The 14,497-nt window shown below is 24.9% G+C and overlaps 1 protein-coding gene across 2 annotated transcripts in view; it reads right to left on the bottom strand.

Moving 5' to 3' along the window:
- The window catches only part of LOC122854640 (netrin-3-like), a 74,374-nt gene that overhangs the window by 17,489 nt on the left and 42,388 nt on the right, over positions 1-14,497 (bottom strand). Inside the window, exons 3-4 of one of the 2 annotated variants that reach the window (XM_044155475.1) lie at positions 5,501-5,650; positions 4,543-4,632 (exon numbers count right to left, since the gene is read on the bottom strand). In XM_044155475.1, coding sequence (XP_044011410.1) covers positions 4,543-4,632; positions 5,501-5,650 — 240 coding nt within the window. Of the gene's footprint in view, positions 1-4,538; positions 4,633-5,500; positions 5,651-14,497 lie in introns of both variants that reach the window. The other variant, XM_044155477.1, reaches the window with a different exon arrangement.

Below are 14,497 nucleotides of genomic sequence, written 5' to 3'. Positions count from 1 at the left end.
TATTATTTTAATAGGTATTGTTTTGGGTTTCATTTGATGTTCATATTGTTAGAAGAAAACTTTTTTTTTTTTTTAGTAAAATTGTGGTAAAAATAATATAATAAATGTATAGAATTTTAATTAGCTATTTGGGGTTGGAACAGTATGAAATTTTACAAATAATAATTAACCATGTGAAAGATATAATTATATTCAATAAATTTTCATTTACCACTTTAATTATTTTATGATTTTAATTAAAAAATAAATAAAATGATAATAATTAGTTTTATTTATTCTTTAAAAGTAATTATATTTGTTGGAAATTGAAATTTTCTTTACGGTTATTTATCGATGTCTTGAGAGAAAGTTTAAATTAATTTTTTTTTTTTTTTTCAAATATTAATTTATTAATTCAATATGAATTTATCATTTTATATTTTTATGTGATGTGATTTTTCTTTTTTTTAATAATATATATTATTATTATTTTTTTATATTACATATTTTTTTTTTACAAATGTATGAAATTGTAAAATATTCATTTACCAGATATGTTGAAATATATCAGATATAAAAGTTAATTCAGCCGGAAAATTGGAAATATTTTCAACGCGAAATAAGCTCTGTAAGTGTCGAATTGGGGAAAAATAAAAAATAAAAAAGCCTGTGAGCTATGACTTCGATATTCTTTGATAGAAAAAAAAAAAAAATAAATAAATAAAATAAAAAGATTTCACATTTTTAGACACCTTATGTGATCTAAATATATATATATTTTTTATACCGTTGTATAATATCGGATATTGCATGCATAAATGTACCGATTTCCATTTAGCAACTTTTAAAGTATCGATATAGTCTGCCTCTACAGCCACTATCATAACAAAAAAAAATAAAAATATATATATTCATTGGAAGTTGGCCAGGAGAGAAAATGATAGCATTCACAATATTGATTCTTATTTTTCAAATACACTTTTTTTTTTTTTTTTTATAAAATCTTCCTTTTACAGTATAGCGAATCTTCTCTCTTATGTGTTTTCTTCTACTCACAAATGTTTTTTTTTTTTCATTTTTCTCTTCTATATTTTATTTTTTATTTTACAATATATTATCTTCAAAAAAAAAAAAAAGAGAAACATAAAAGCTTTTGACCTCAGACCAAAGCCATTTTGATAAAGCATGTCAAAAAGTAAAATTTCAAAGTGAATTTAACATTTGAAAAAAAATTTTATTAAATAGATTTTGATAAAGGAAATTTGTATGAACACAGAGAGAAATGGCCAAACTATAAATATATATATATATATACAAGCCGTCTCTATAGTTGGGTTCTGGCTAATATATAATAGCATTCGACCAAACGGCCATAAGCTTTTTGAGAAACATATTGCAAATGTTATATAACAACAAAGACAAAGCGCGAATTATCTTTACAATACATAGGGTGAGGAGATATACAGACTGTTGGGTGAAGGAATAAGGTTGGATAGGTCTCTATGTACACCTAATACCAGAGGGTTAGGTGTTTGCTTCAATTTTAAATTTTATACTTGAGTTGAGATAAATAATGATACTATAACTTTTTGTTTGTATTTTTTTTATTTGATTATTTCAATTGAATAAAATCATTCGTTTATATATAATTTTTCTTAATTTTTTCTTGTTGCATTTTATTGTAAAAATTAACATTTACAATTTTTTTTTTGACTAAAAATTATAAGCAGCTTATTTTAGCTGTATGATAAATTATTTATTTTATTCATCAGTTATAAATTGAGATATATTTAAAGTCGTAAATAAATTTATGTGAGAAATAAAAAAAAAATATATATAAATTTGATTACTCGATATATCGATTTCAATCGTGTCCTAATTGTGCCACAGTTAATATCACTACCCTCGGCAAAATCAGAAATATGAATAAATACAAAAAATAAAGATAAAAAATAAAATATTAATAATGATGAAGATTCCAAGACAGGAATTCATGGCCAATGGCAAATTGACGTAAATCTTTATCCTTGAAAAATATTGCATCTTGCACTTTAGTGCATAATTCCCTTCAATATTAATTTTTTTTTTTTTGCTTTGATTAAAAAAAAATATATATTTAACAGCTTTAACGCTTTTTATTTTTTCCATATTATAAATAATTTGAGTCGATAAAAAATACTTCAACTAAATACATGAAAATATATAAATTAAATTAATAAATGTTTTTGATCTTTTTTTTTTTTTTATTTAACCACCTATACCGTGATTGAATGTCATTTATATTATCAAAAATTAAAAAATATCATTGAGTTGTTTTTTTGGATACATACTTGATGAAAAAAAAAAATATAAAATTATATATTTATGTTTGTAACTCTTTCGACTTCAAGAGGAGTGTATATAAAAAAATATCATCCCTTGTTTTTCGAGACCTGTCTATGCACCCTCGAGTGAATTCTTTACTTAAATATATGTATATCCGTTAATATATCTAAAATGTGCTTCAAACCACATTGAAAAAGCATTGAAAATACAAATCGATGCACAGTGTGTGCAAACATTGTCAGTAACCGTATGGATTATATGTTTTCCGAAACGGAAGGACCCTCACGTTTATCCGAGCGCATACATCCCCCTTATCCTGATGCCCGGTGCACCAACATCAGCGTAAAAAAAAAAAAAAATATATACGTATATATATCAACTAGAAAAACAAAAACAAATAAACGTTTTGTAAAAAAAAAAAAGCTGTGAAAATTGAGGTGAGCTTTAAAGATAAAAAAAAAAAAAAAAACTAAATAAACATAATTTTTAAAATTGTGTTTATTTTTTTTTATATTTTTTATAAAAGTTTCTTAATTTTTTATTCATATATTTTTGAGAGTTAGTTATTACACCCTCAGGACAATAAATATGATATTCATCTGTCTTATTTAAATCTATATAACTAAAGTTTACGTGGGTGCGTTGGAATATACATCAAATTACGCACTTTCATATCATATTAACATATAGATGTAGTTTGTGCGATGCTGTATGAATTTTGATTTATTTTTCAATGTATTGACATATCCTTTGTACAGATATAAATATGAAAAAAAAAATTTTTTTAATATTAAATCTGCATTTACAATTTTATTTACTCATAATTCAATGAAAAAAAAAAAATGTTTAAAATAAAAAATAAAAAGAATCATTTAAAAAATAAATCCAAAATTTTTATGATTCATTCTTAATTTAATTTTATAGTATTAATTAATTCGTTCATTTGTTTTTTTTTTTGTTTAAATTTCGAGTCAATTTGTAAGCAGGTGTAGCAAAATAAATTGTTTTTTTTTTTAAATTTTTTATTTCTTAATTTTCGAATAGTTAAAAAAATTTATAAAATGTTAATAACCATAAAATATATTATATATAAATGAACATAAAATTTTTGGTTAAAAATAATTCATGTGTAAATAAACACGGGTGATGAGGTGGGAGGGAGGAATACAAGGTATTAACGTGTGTTGCGTGACTCGCGCGGATGATGAGGAAAGTAGAAAACAGGAAGGAAGGAAACTAAGGGTGTATATAGGTATTTATATCTACATATATACAACAAGTTTGCAATAAGCGTGTACCACTGGCACTAGGGTGGTTTTAATTAAGCCATTAGGGGGGTGGCTGAGAGGCTGCGACGAAGCGACGAGACTTGGTATTTTCGTTTTCCTCCACCTTTTGCTATTTTCCTCATTCCAAAACAAAAAAAAAAATAATAAAAAAAATAAAAAAACCATCAACCCCATCTACTATTGCCAACCGTCTTTTCGTATGTATATATATATATTTTTTTTTTTCCATTTACAACCCTTGGTGTATTTTGCTTTTGCCCACTTCACTTCTCTATCCTTGTGCGACTCTTTGCTAAATTAATATTTTATTATTTTTTTTATTTTTTATCTCAATGGCACTAGCTTCTTGCCTCTATTTTCTATCTTTTTCTCTCGCAATTCAGAGTATTCTCCATCTTGTCTTAATCTTTTTTACTCATTTTTTTTTTTTTTTTCTCTCTCGGCATTTTCTATGTGTGTGGGGATTTTTTTTTAAAGACTGTATGTTTGTATATCTCATTTATTTTTGCTATTGTGACCTTTGGAATCGTGAGAATGTATACTTTTTTTTTTGGTGGTATTTCAAAGTCTCCCTGGGGCAAGTTACTGAAACAACCCTCTTGGTATATATCCTCATGGACTCGTTATCTTTCCAACATTCACTGTGTTGGATAATGGTTACGATAATAGACGATACCTTGACAATGATAATACTAACTTCATATATAAACATTTTCTATTGTCACATCAATGTAACATTAAATATCAAATTACTAAAATTCTCTAATATATTTCTATTTACTTTTTTCTTTTTAATTATAATTCTATATACAAGTTGTGAGATTATTTTTTTTTACGTTGTGATTTATAATTAAAAAAAAAATACAAAAAAAAAAAAAAGAGAAAAGTGGTTTAATGATTTTATAAAATTTTTCATTCGATTTTAATTTTACACAATCCACTTACTTACCAGGTCGCCCGTCGTATCCATTTTCAACATCATCATGTTCACCATTATTTTCACTCGCCATGCCTTGTGTCTGAATAACCTGTGGTATTTCTGAAAAAAGAAATAAAAAATTTATTGATTATACATAAAAAACATGAATTAAAATAACAACAAATCATTTCATTGACATTGTTGACTAATTATTAAATTGATTATATGAAAAATATATAAATAAATAAACTGTAATTTATATATATAAAATTTTATTATTTAAAAAATATTGTCATCAACAAATTGAAATTATTTTAAACGTGTTATCGATAGTATCAGTTTAACAACATCAACAAGTTTACAAATACCTTGATGATTATTATCTTGGCATTTATATCCCGTTCATGTTAATCAAATAAATAAAACGATATATAAATAATTGAACGATATTATTATATACCCACATGATAAAAGTAAAATAAATATTTTAAATGAATATACACAAAAAAAAAAAAGGTAAATTAAATATAATTTTGCAAAAGACGTTTGACTGGAATCTGTAGTGACGCGTACATGAGGCATCACAAATGTATATATACATATATGAAGAGGTAATGGGGGGTGGTAGGGGGTTGATTATGGACATGGTAAAAGCACTAGAGTGAGATAAGTCGAGCATAAGTTATCGACTGTGGGCTGGGCAATGCATCAAGGCACCCTTCCAAATAAGGCAGGCGGGCATAAATAACAAGTCACACATATACTCACTATAATATATACATAAAATATATATCTCAAGTATATATATATTAAGTAAATGTTATATTTTACAATACACATGTATGCATTACAATTATAATTACATCAATGAGTATATATAAAATTTGAATCAAGAGTTTAGTTAATTTATATTCATCATAATTATTAATGACAAAGTAATCAAGAAAATAATAGTTATGATTTTTATAAAAAAAATTTTAATACTTACTGACACATGGAGCAATGTGGGACCTACTTTGTTGATAACCACGAGCACATCTATTACAAGTTGTACCAGTTACACCGTCTTTACATGGACACTGACCTGTACTCTGATTACATGTTTTACCAGATGCACCAATCAAATGACAATCACAAGCTAAAACATAAAAAAAAACAAATTGATTAATTAAAAATATTATAGGTTTTGATAAAAAAATGATTCATTCAATAATTGTTTGATGTTTTCGTTTTGTTCTATAATATATTAATAAATTTATCAAAGTTTGTTAAATTAGGGTGCAAAATTACAATCCATTGAAATTGCGTGTTACAAAGTTTCACTGTCTATAAACCACATGATGCAAAACTTAGCTAATATTCATGATATTATATACATGGTTTGAAAATTAGCATCTAATATTCATTAACTGTCACTTTTAATTTACAAAAGTTTTCGTTAATTAAAATTTAATCTTTTGGAATGATAAACAAATTATTTTTCATTAATATATAAAAATATAAATTAGTAAAATAAATATGAAATTTAGGTCATGTCAACGTCTAAATTTTGATATGATTTATTGAATAATTTGTTGAATTGTTAATTTGATATAAATCAATCATCAATTTTCCGTCTCTTGACGTGTTATCAGTTAACACAAAATCATCAAATATGTCAATAAAATATGGCCTATTGTTAGCTCTAGAGAAACATATCAATCATAAGTTATATGATGAATTTATTGCGATACAATAATTCACAAAATTACTAACAATTTATTCATTATATCGCTAATACTAAGACACATTTGTTATTAACAAACGGGACATAAAAAAAATAATCTAAAAATAGTTGTTTAAAATTAACAAATATATTTAATGTCTGTCAAAGTTTATGAATCATATACTGGCAGCATCAATTATCAAGTACATTGATAAAGTGATCCTCAACAATTCAAGATTCTCATAAATCAATGATACAAAAGTTATATGATAGTTAAATTTATGTGCCAAGATAAATTAATGACCAAGAAAAAAAAAAAGAAAATATTCATACCGTTCATTAATAACAGTATTTTTAATTTTTTTTTAATTTCAAAAATATATTTAAAATGATATTGACGTATAAAAATCATTGAAGATTGGAATCAACTTAATCAGTAATACATAAAAAAAAAATTAAATTAAATGCCAAAAGTAAGTACAGGATATTAGAAGTGATATGGAACTGTTGTGCCTGATGTTAATGTTGATGATGATGGACGGGGAGTAAAAATGAGTCAAATAAAAATATGAAAGAGGAGGTGCACATGCATCAGTAGTGATCATTAAAGCGCATAAGATAGAATCCATGAACAGACATATATACTTGTACCACTTTATCGCATTTATCATCCTTAGCTACATACTGAAATAAAATGAACAAAATGAACAAGAGTTCATACTTTCTCACGTCTTTTCCATCCGGTCGTGACTCCTACGCTTATTTATCACAATACATATATTGTGATGGAATAACCTCCGATTTTATATTATTTTTTTTATTAATTATTTTATTATTTTGATAATCTACAATATTATTCTTTGTTTTAAATTTTTTCTATACGATTCTGTTTTATCTATATAATAGAAAAATAAACAAAAAGTTTTTTTTTTTCTTTTATTCTTTTGTTTAATAGTTTATTATGTTTGAACAAAAAATTATTTTACAAAGTTTAAATTTATATTTTAATTTTGTTTATTATTGGTAATTTTTTTTTTGGAGTATTTTTCATTTTGTAAAAGATTTTTTTTTTACCCTCCTGAATTATTTGTGTGTATTTATTTTTTTTTTTCGTAATTTTTACACTTTTATTATTTGAAGAAAAAAAATAATAACTCTGTAAGTTAAATAAACACACTGGGGATATCTTTAACGTGGCTTGCTCAAACATTCTCGACTTTCGTAATGTATATTTGCAATTCAACTGGTGATGATGATGATGATGATGATAATAATGATTCTGGGCACGCGAGAATAAAAAAAAATTGTCAAGTCTCACTGGTTGTAAAATATTTGTTCAGTGCCAACAAAGTACTGCTCATTTTCTATATAGACACTGCAATAAATTATGGTATTTATTAACAATAAATAAAAAAACTTCTAAATATATTTTTTCATCTATTAATAATTGATAATATGTGATGATAATATTTAAATAGTTTTTTTTATTTTTTTTTTCTAATTTAATTTTAATGCAACAAGTATATAATTTTTTTTTTTTTGTCAGTTAATATTTCCAACAGTGTGACAATGATTTATTTGAATGCAATACAACACAAGTGTTAATAAATAAATCATTTTAAATTGATAAAAAAATATTAAATGACAAAAAAAAAAAGAAAAGATATCACGAAATGAAAATGAGATTAAAATCAATTTATTAATCTGAATGTCTCAATCCAGTCTTGGATAATTTATGATTTTATGAATAAATAAATACATCTATGTATATTTTATTTATATTTGTGTGATTGTATGTGTGTGGTGTAGTTGGAATGCCATGTGAATATTATGTTTATACTTGATGAAATGCAAACTCGTGCCGAGTGTGTGCGCGCTTCGAAAGATTATTATATATATCTGTTGGTTATTTATGTATATAATATATATATGTATATAAATTATATGTATACATATAGTCAACGACATGTCTGGATGTATCAATCGTCCCACGCAAATGTGCCGATGGGATTCATTCCTGGGATAACACACATTCAGCTTTGATCATTGTCAACGTCATTGTTATTTTTTGTTTTTTTTTTAAACTGATATATGCAACAAGATAATTTTTTATATATTTATATTTTTTTTTTTAGTGTAATCCGGAAGTGAATTGTAATGTTTAAACAAGTCATTGTTTTATTGTTGATTAAAACGAGTTATTGTTTTCTTGGCATAATCATATTTTTCGATAAAAAAAAAAAAAGGAAAAATTAAATAAAACATATTACATTGTGATATTATTTATTTTTCTAAATAAGAAAATAATTGCTGGGGTTTTTTTTTAAGCTTGAAATATTATTGTTAATAATATAAAGTTATTAAGTATTTTATTTGAGGCTTTATTTTACTTATGACGTTTTGTGGATGACTATTTGACAGTTATACTACTGAAAATGTTTTTTTTATTTATTTTTTTTGTTCATTAATGTTAATTAACATTTTTTTTTTTTGTTTAAATAATTATTCATGATAATAAGCTACATCGTAAGCATGACAGGGTAAATTTTGAAACACTTCCAGTGATGAGCATTAGAAATTTTTTAGAGAGAATTTTTTTTATTTTTTAAAAAGAATAAAATAGTATAAAGCAAAAAAAAAAAAAAAATAAACAACAAAACGTTTCCACGGTATTTATGAGTGCGTGTGTATCTTTTATGGCAGCTGAGGCTGCTGAAAAGCAACTAATTACGATCATGCTTGCTGGAGGCTCATCCTTGCAAAAAAAAAAATTGTTTGCTGAGAGAACTCGGCATGAAGCAAAATTCATGTGTGGATGTGTGTCGCTCTGAGCAAACAAATTTCAAAATGAAAATACATTCTGTGTATCACAAAATCTCTATAATATTAACACACTTTAAAAAAAAAAATTAAATTCATTTTTTTTTTTTTTTTTGTTAATCCTCCATTATGGTAAATTAAAAAAATATTTTCATTTTTATATTCATTGTGATTAAATTCTCATTTAACGAGATGTAAAAAAAATTGTATCAGAAAAGAAAAAATAAATTTAGTATTTTTTAAAAAATAAAATATAAATAAAATCGAGCAAAAATAGTAAATGAAAGTAAAAAAGTTTTTCTCGAAAGATAAAAAATAAAAAAATTGGTTAACTAAAAAGACCGTTGGATGCTCGTAAATTCGACTTATATCTGAGTAGAGAAGAAGTCGCGTTAACTGTGAGTAGGTGGGTAAATTCCTTTCTTGATTTTTTTTTTTTTTTGTTTATTTATTTAGTTTTTTACAGTATATATGATACTGTATAGATATAAACACAAAAATTGTGCTGAGCTGGTACTTTAAGCCGATTACCCAGTTGCAAGGGCTCCTCCCGTTTCTAACATTTCATAGGCTTCTATTTTTTTTTTATACTTGATGCTCTTGCACATCATCCAAAGAACAATTTAATCACCTATACGATTGCCCATCGAAAAGAATAAATATAGATTACTTGATTTTTTATAAAACATATAAAAAGTATAAAAGTTGAGCAAATTTCACGTTAAATTTAAAAAGAAAAACCATAAAATTTTTTATATTTTTCAAAATAAAAATATAAACACTCGTAATTTATGATTTTGTAAAAAATTTTGTACTGCTTTCACTTTTTTTTTTGTTAAATATTTGTATTTAAAGTTTGTGGAATTTTAAAAAACTCTTTGAATGAGTTAAAAATGACCAATTAAATTGACAAAAAAAAAACGATAGAAATTATCGAATACTTGGATATGGGTGGAAGAGTTTTAGTGTGAATCCAGGCCAATTTATTAATCGGATTATCAAGCTGATTTCCCACTGGAATGAAGCCATCCTGGGATTGTGGCTCGTTTGATAAACTCATGCCTGGTTTTCACCTGGTATTCCCAGGGGATATTTACAACTTTTTATAGTCCATATATAAATTTCAATGTTTTTTTTATTTAACAAATCTGTTGAAGTTTTTATTTATTTATTTTGTGGAAATTATCTATATTAAATATACTAATTTTTAATTAATCCCATTAGAAAGACATTTAAAAATATTTTTTATTTATTTTTATATTGTGGATAGTTTGAATTGTATGGACCACAATATTTACGGTTCAATGCAATAAAATTTTTGAAAATTTCCCGTGGGTCCCTCTTGTGGAGAATTATGAAGCGGATTAACCGGTTATATTGAACCATGAAAAACCACAACGTAAATACCACAGTACACTTTTATTTTTTCACTTGTAAAAAAATATATTTGAATTGATAATAATAATAGTAATATTTAAAAAAAAAAAAGAAAATAAATTTTATAAAATCATATGGCTGGAAAAATGATGATAAAACTGAAGAATTTTTATTTAAAAAATATTGCGTGACTATACTGAATGAAAACAGTGTTTCCCTAACCACTAAAAAACAATTTTTTTGATCTTTTTCAAAGGCTTGTTATTTATTTTTTTAGTTAAACCTTAAAAATTAAAAATATTTGTTGAAATAAATTTGTGACAATTGATTAATTTTTAAAAAATAAATACAATCAAATTTGCAAGATAAGATTGATGATAAAGATGGCGCCAATATCGTTACTATATATCTTAATCAAAAAATTTTCATAATTTTCTTCTTGCTGCTTGTCGTTTTTATTACGAGAAAAAAAAAAAAAGAAAATGAATTATTTTTGAGGGGAAAAAATACTACGTCTGAGACATTTTCATATGTGTGTGACCTTGAAGTGATTATTTCCCCAGGGTGAAGATTTTTCTTCCTGCTTTTGTTCGGGTCATTGGACTTTATTCGCAAATAAAAATAAAATAAAATTTTTCATCCAACACACAAGCGATATACTTAAAAATATAAAATTAGCAAATACAAAAGTCTCAACTTGTCTGGAAACAAATTATTTCGATCGAAAAAATTCCTCCAGTAAATCACAAGAATATAACAAATGAAAAATACGAAAAATAGTAATAAAAAAAACACCTTACTCCCGGATTTTTATTGCAACCCTATGGGGATATTACATTGGAACGCTTCCGAGCATGCGACGAATTTTTCTTCATAAAGCTCTCAACCGGTCTTATTGAGAAAGAACAAAAAAGACAAAAGAATGTCAATATCAGTTCAATGTTTTCCCTTCTAAAAACTCTCAACTTCATTATAATTTTTTTCCCTTAATTTTTTCTTTTATTTTTGCATGATATCTTATTCTCATTTTAAAATGTATAATATTTTTATTATTAAGAAGAAAAATATTTTATCAGAGGGATAAAATGAAGATAAAAAAAAAAATTTTAGCAAAGAAAATTAATCACACATCACTACACATATACAATCATCTTATTTGAAAAAATATATATATATATATTCTATATAGCATTGATTTATTCACATCACGAATGTCTCTTGGGATTTCCCCTCGTTTCAAACGGCTAAGACATTTTCGTAAATTTTCTTCCCTAAAATCATCACTACCCTAATCAGTCGCTTTCCCACTATTGGTTATGTATTCATAACTCGATCCTTCTGTATCAGCACTTTTCCCATCACCTATCACAGATAAAAAAAAAGGAAATAATCAAAAACCATGAATTAGATTCCAGGAAAAAAATTAAATTACCATTTTTTATTTCCACTGCGGGTTTTCAAAAAAATTTCAAAGAATTAAAAAACATAAAAACTTCATAAATGGTAGCAAAAATTTGGCCACCTGTAGCACCTACAAATTTCAAACGCTACCGTGATCAATACACTGTAACTAAAGGTCCAGTATTCAGTTGCCTCGTTGTGTTCATGAAAGAAAGATGAGAAAAAAAAAAAAAAACTGCAGAACCCAAATAAATAAATAAAAAAAAAAAGAATCGCTGTATAAAAAAATAAGAAAGAATAAAAGAACCGAAGAAGCCGAGTGTCGGTTGCGGTTTGCCGTAGGCGTTCGACACGGGACCAGGTATATAAGACATACATTATCCAAGTTATATTTACATCTTAAAAATATATATTTTTTATTTTTTTTTTTTTCATTCAAGGTATTGTATGATGATACACGCGAATGTATTGGTTCTTTCAGTCCAGCTCTTGTCGACTTTGGATGTGCTATAGAGTTGAGTGCTTTCGATTATAGCCTTCTTCTCTTTGTCCATTGTATCATCACCTCAATAACAAAATGGCCTTACTACTATTTTATTCCAGAATTCATTTTTTGTTAATATCAAAAAGGCCCAAGTTTTTTATCTCATGAAAATTAAAATCAAATAAATTTTGAAGCTTTTTTTTTTTCATTTAATTTTAAGGTGTTTGGTGGTTGTGTTTTTTCATTAGTCGAATGACGATATATAAAAATATTTAAAGCCACATTTTTTGTTCTCCAAGTTAACAAAAGTTGTCTGTTAAATTTTTTTTTCTTTTTTGCAACCCTCGAGCAAAAATTGAGTACGGTCAATTGGCACCTTGACCATTCATTTTGTCAATTTTTTTTCTCTCATAATTTTTCTCACACTAGTTATACATGGTTTTAAAAAAAAATTCCAAAAACAACAAAAATATATATATATTTTTACGATAGCCAGTAAAATTTACCATAAAATTGGTTCAATCAATTTAAAAAAATATTATTTTTTGTTTTAAATGCAGCTTTCTTTAAGTTTTTATTTTTTTTGTAAATTCTAAAGTTATATATAAAATTTATTCTTTGACTTGATCGTTATTCGGTTTCTTATATTCGATGTATATATACTTTGAGAAAACTTGGCCAGTATCGAATTCTTGCCACGTAAGAATATAAGAAAGTGGAATGAGTTTTTGGTAGAAGGTAGTATACTACTACCATACCACCATCAAGTCTCAATGTATATTTCGCAAATTCGATTCGTGTTAGGCTGCACAAGATTCGCTTACTTCTATTGGTAGTATAGCTTTGTGGTAAAACCATCTCTGGCACACGTCGTATGCTTGCGATGTCTTATCTACCATTCGGCGAACGGAAAATCACGTAGAATAAAGCACAAAAAAAAATAATATTAATAAAAAAAAAAAACAGATAAGAAAAGTAAAGAAAAAAAGAAAATGATAATAAAAAAAAAACCTGGTAATTGGTATTGACATTTTTTTTCTTATTTCTTTTTTTGATATATATTTTATTTTTTTATATTAGATTTCTATTTTTTTTTTTTCAAATCTTTTGGTGGCCTCAGGCTCTCTTAGTAGACTACTGTCCAGTTATTGAAAAGATTTTAACTTTTTTTTTATTTATTTTTTTTTACTTTGTTGTTGTAGAGAAAAGAAAAAGTTTCGGATAATAAACTTGATATCTCGCGTCTTGGCTTTTGTCAAGTGAAAAGAATTGGAAAAAAATATATATTATGTTTATAAAAAGGCTAGTTATTTTGTTCTCCTTTGAGGATATTTTTCATCATGTTATTTATTCGCACTTGAGGATACTGAAGCTTCTTCAACTAAAAAAAATTATTACAATATCATTTTGTTGAAATAATTTTAAAAATATTATTTGTTCTTTTATTTTTTTTTTTTGCTTTTAGAAAGCATAATTGACAAATTATATTTTCACAGTGAAAAATAATTATTGTGTTATTTTCTATAGAGATATTGATATGATTGGAAAAAATGTCAAACATAATATTTCAGTTATTTATTTAATTTATTATTTTTCTATCAAATGTCAAGACTTGAATAATTACATTAGATGTAAAAGGTTTTTGTCTTTTTTATTTATCTTGAAGAATAAAATTTTATAAACAAAGTAAAAATAAATTGTCATTGGTTGAACCATTATAAAAGTTTTATTTTTGCATCTTTCAAGATTATCTTTAATTTTATTTTGTACATTTGTACATCTGTAGTTTTTTTTTTACTATTTTCTTTTTATCATTTTTCGATTGTTTTACATGATACACCACTGAATCAATACTTTATTCATTCAATCCTTTTTGCTGTTTGTCTTTTCACTGGATAGTATATAAAATCATAAATAAATAAAAAATATATAAATACAAATTTAATTTATTTACACAGTTAATATCAGCAATGAATAATTTATAGGAATTTACTATTTTAATAACTTTTTTTTATTCCATTGAATAAATTTCAAATAAATTCATGTACAGAGAAAAAAAAAAATATATATTTTTATCATTTACTACATTTAATTGTAACTCATCGTTACAAAAAATATAAACAAATAATAATGACATGCATGACTTCTTTAATAAAATGTTAGAGTTCATGTTTTTTCAAATTTCAAATTATTAAATT

The sequence above is a fragment of the Aphidius gifuensis genome, linkage group LG4 (assembly GCF_014905175.1).
Source record: "Aphidius gifuensis isolate YNYX2018 linkage group LG4, ASM1490517v1, whole genome shotgun sequence".
Taxonomy (NCBI): Eukaryota; Metazoa; Arthropoda; class Insecta; order Hymenoptera; family Braconidae; genus Aphidius; species Aphidius gifuensis.
Note: the sequence above shows the minus strand (reverse complement) of the source record. Positions and strands in the feature narration are given on the sequence as shown.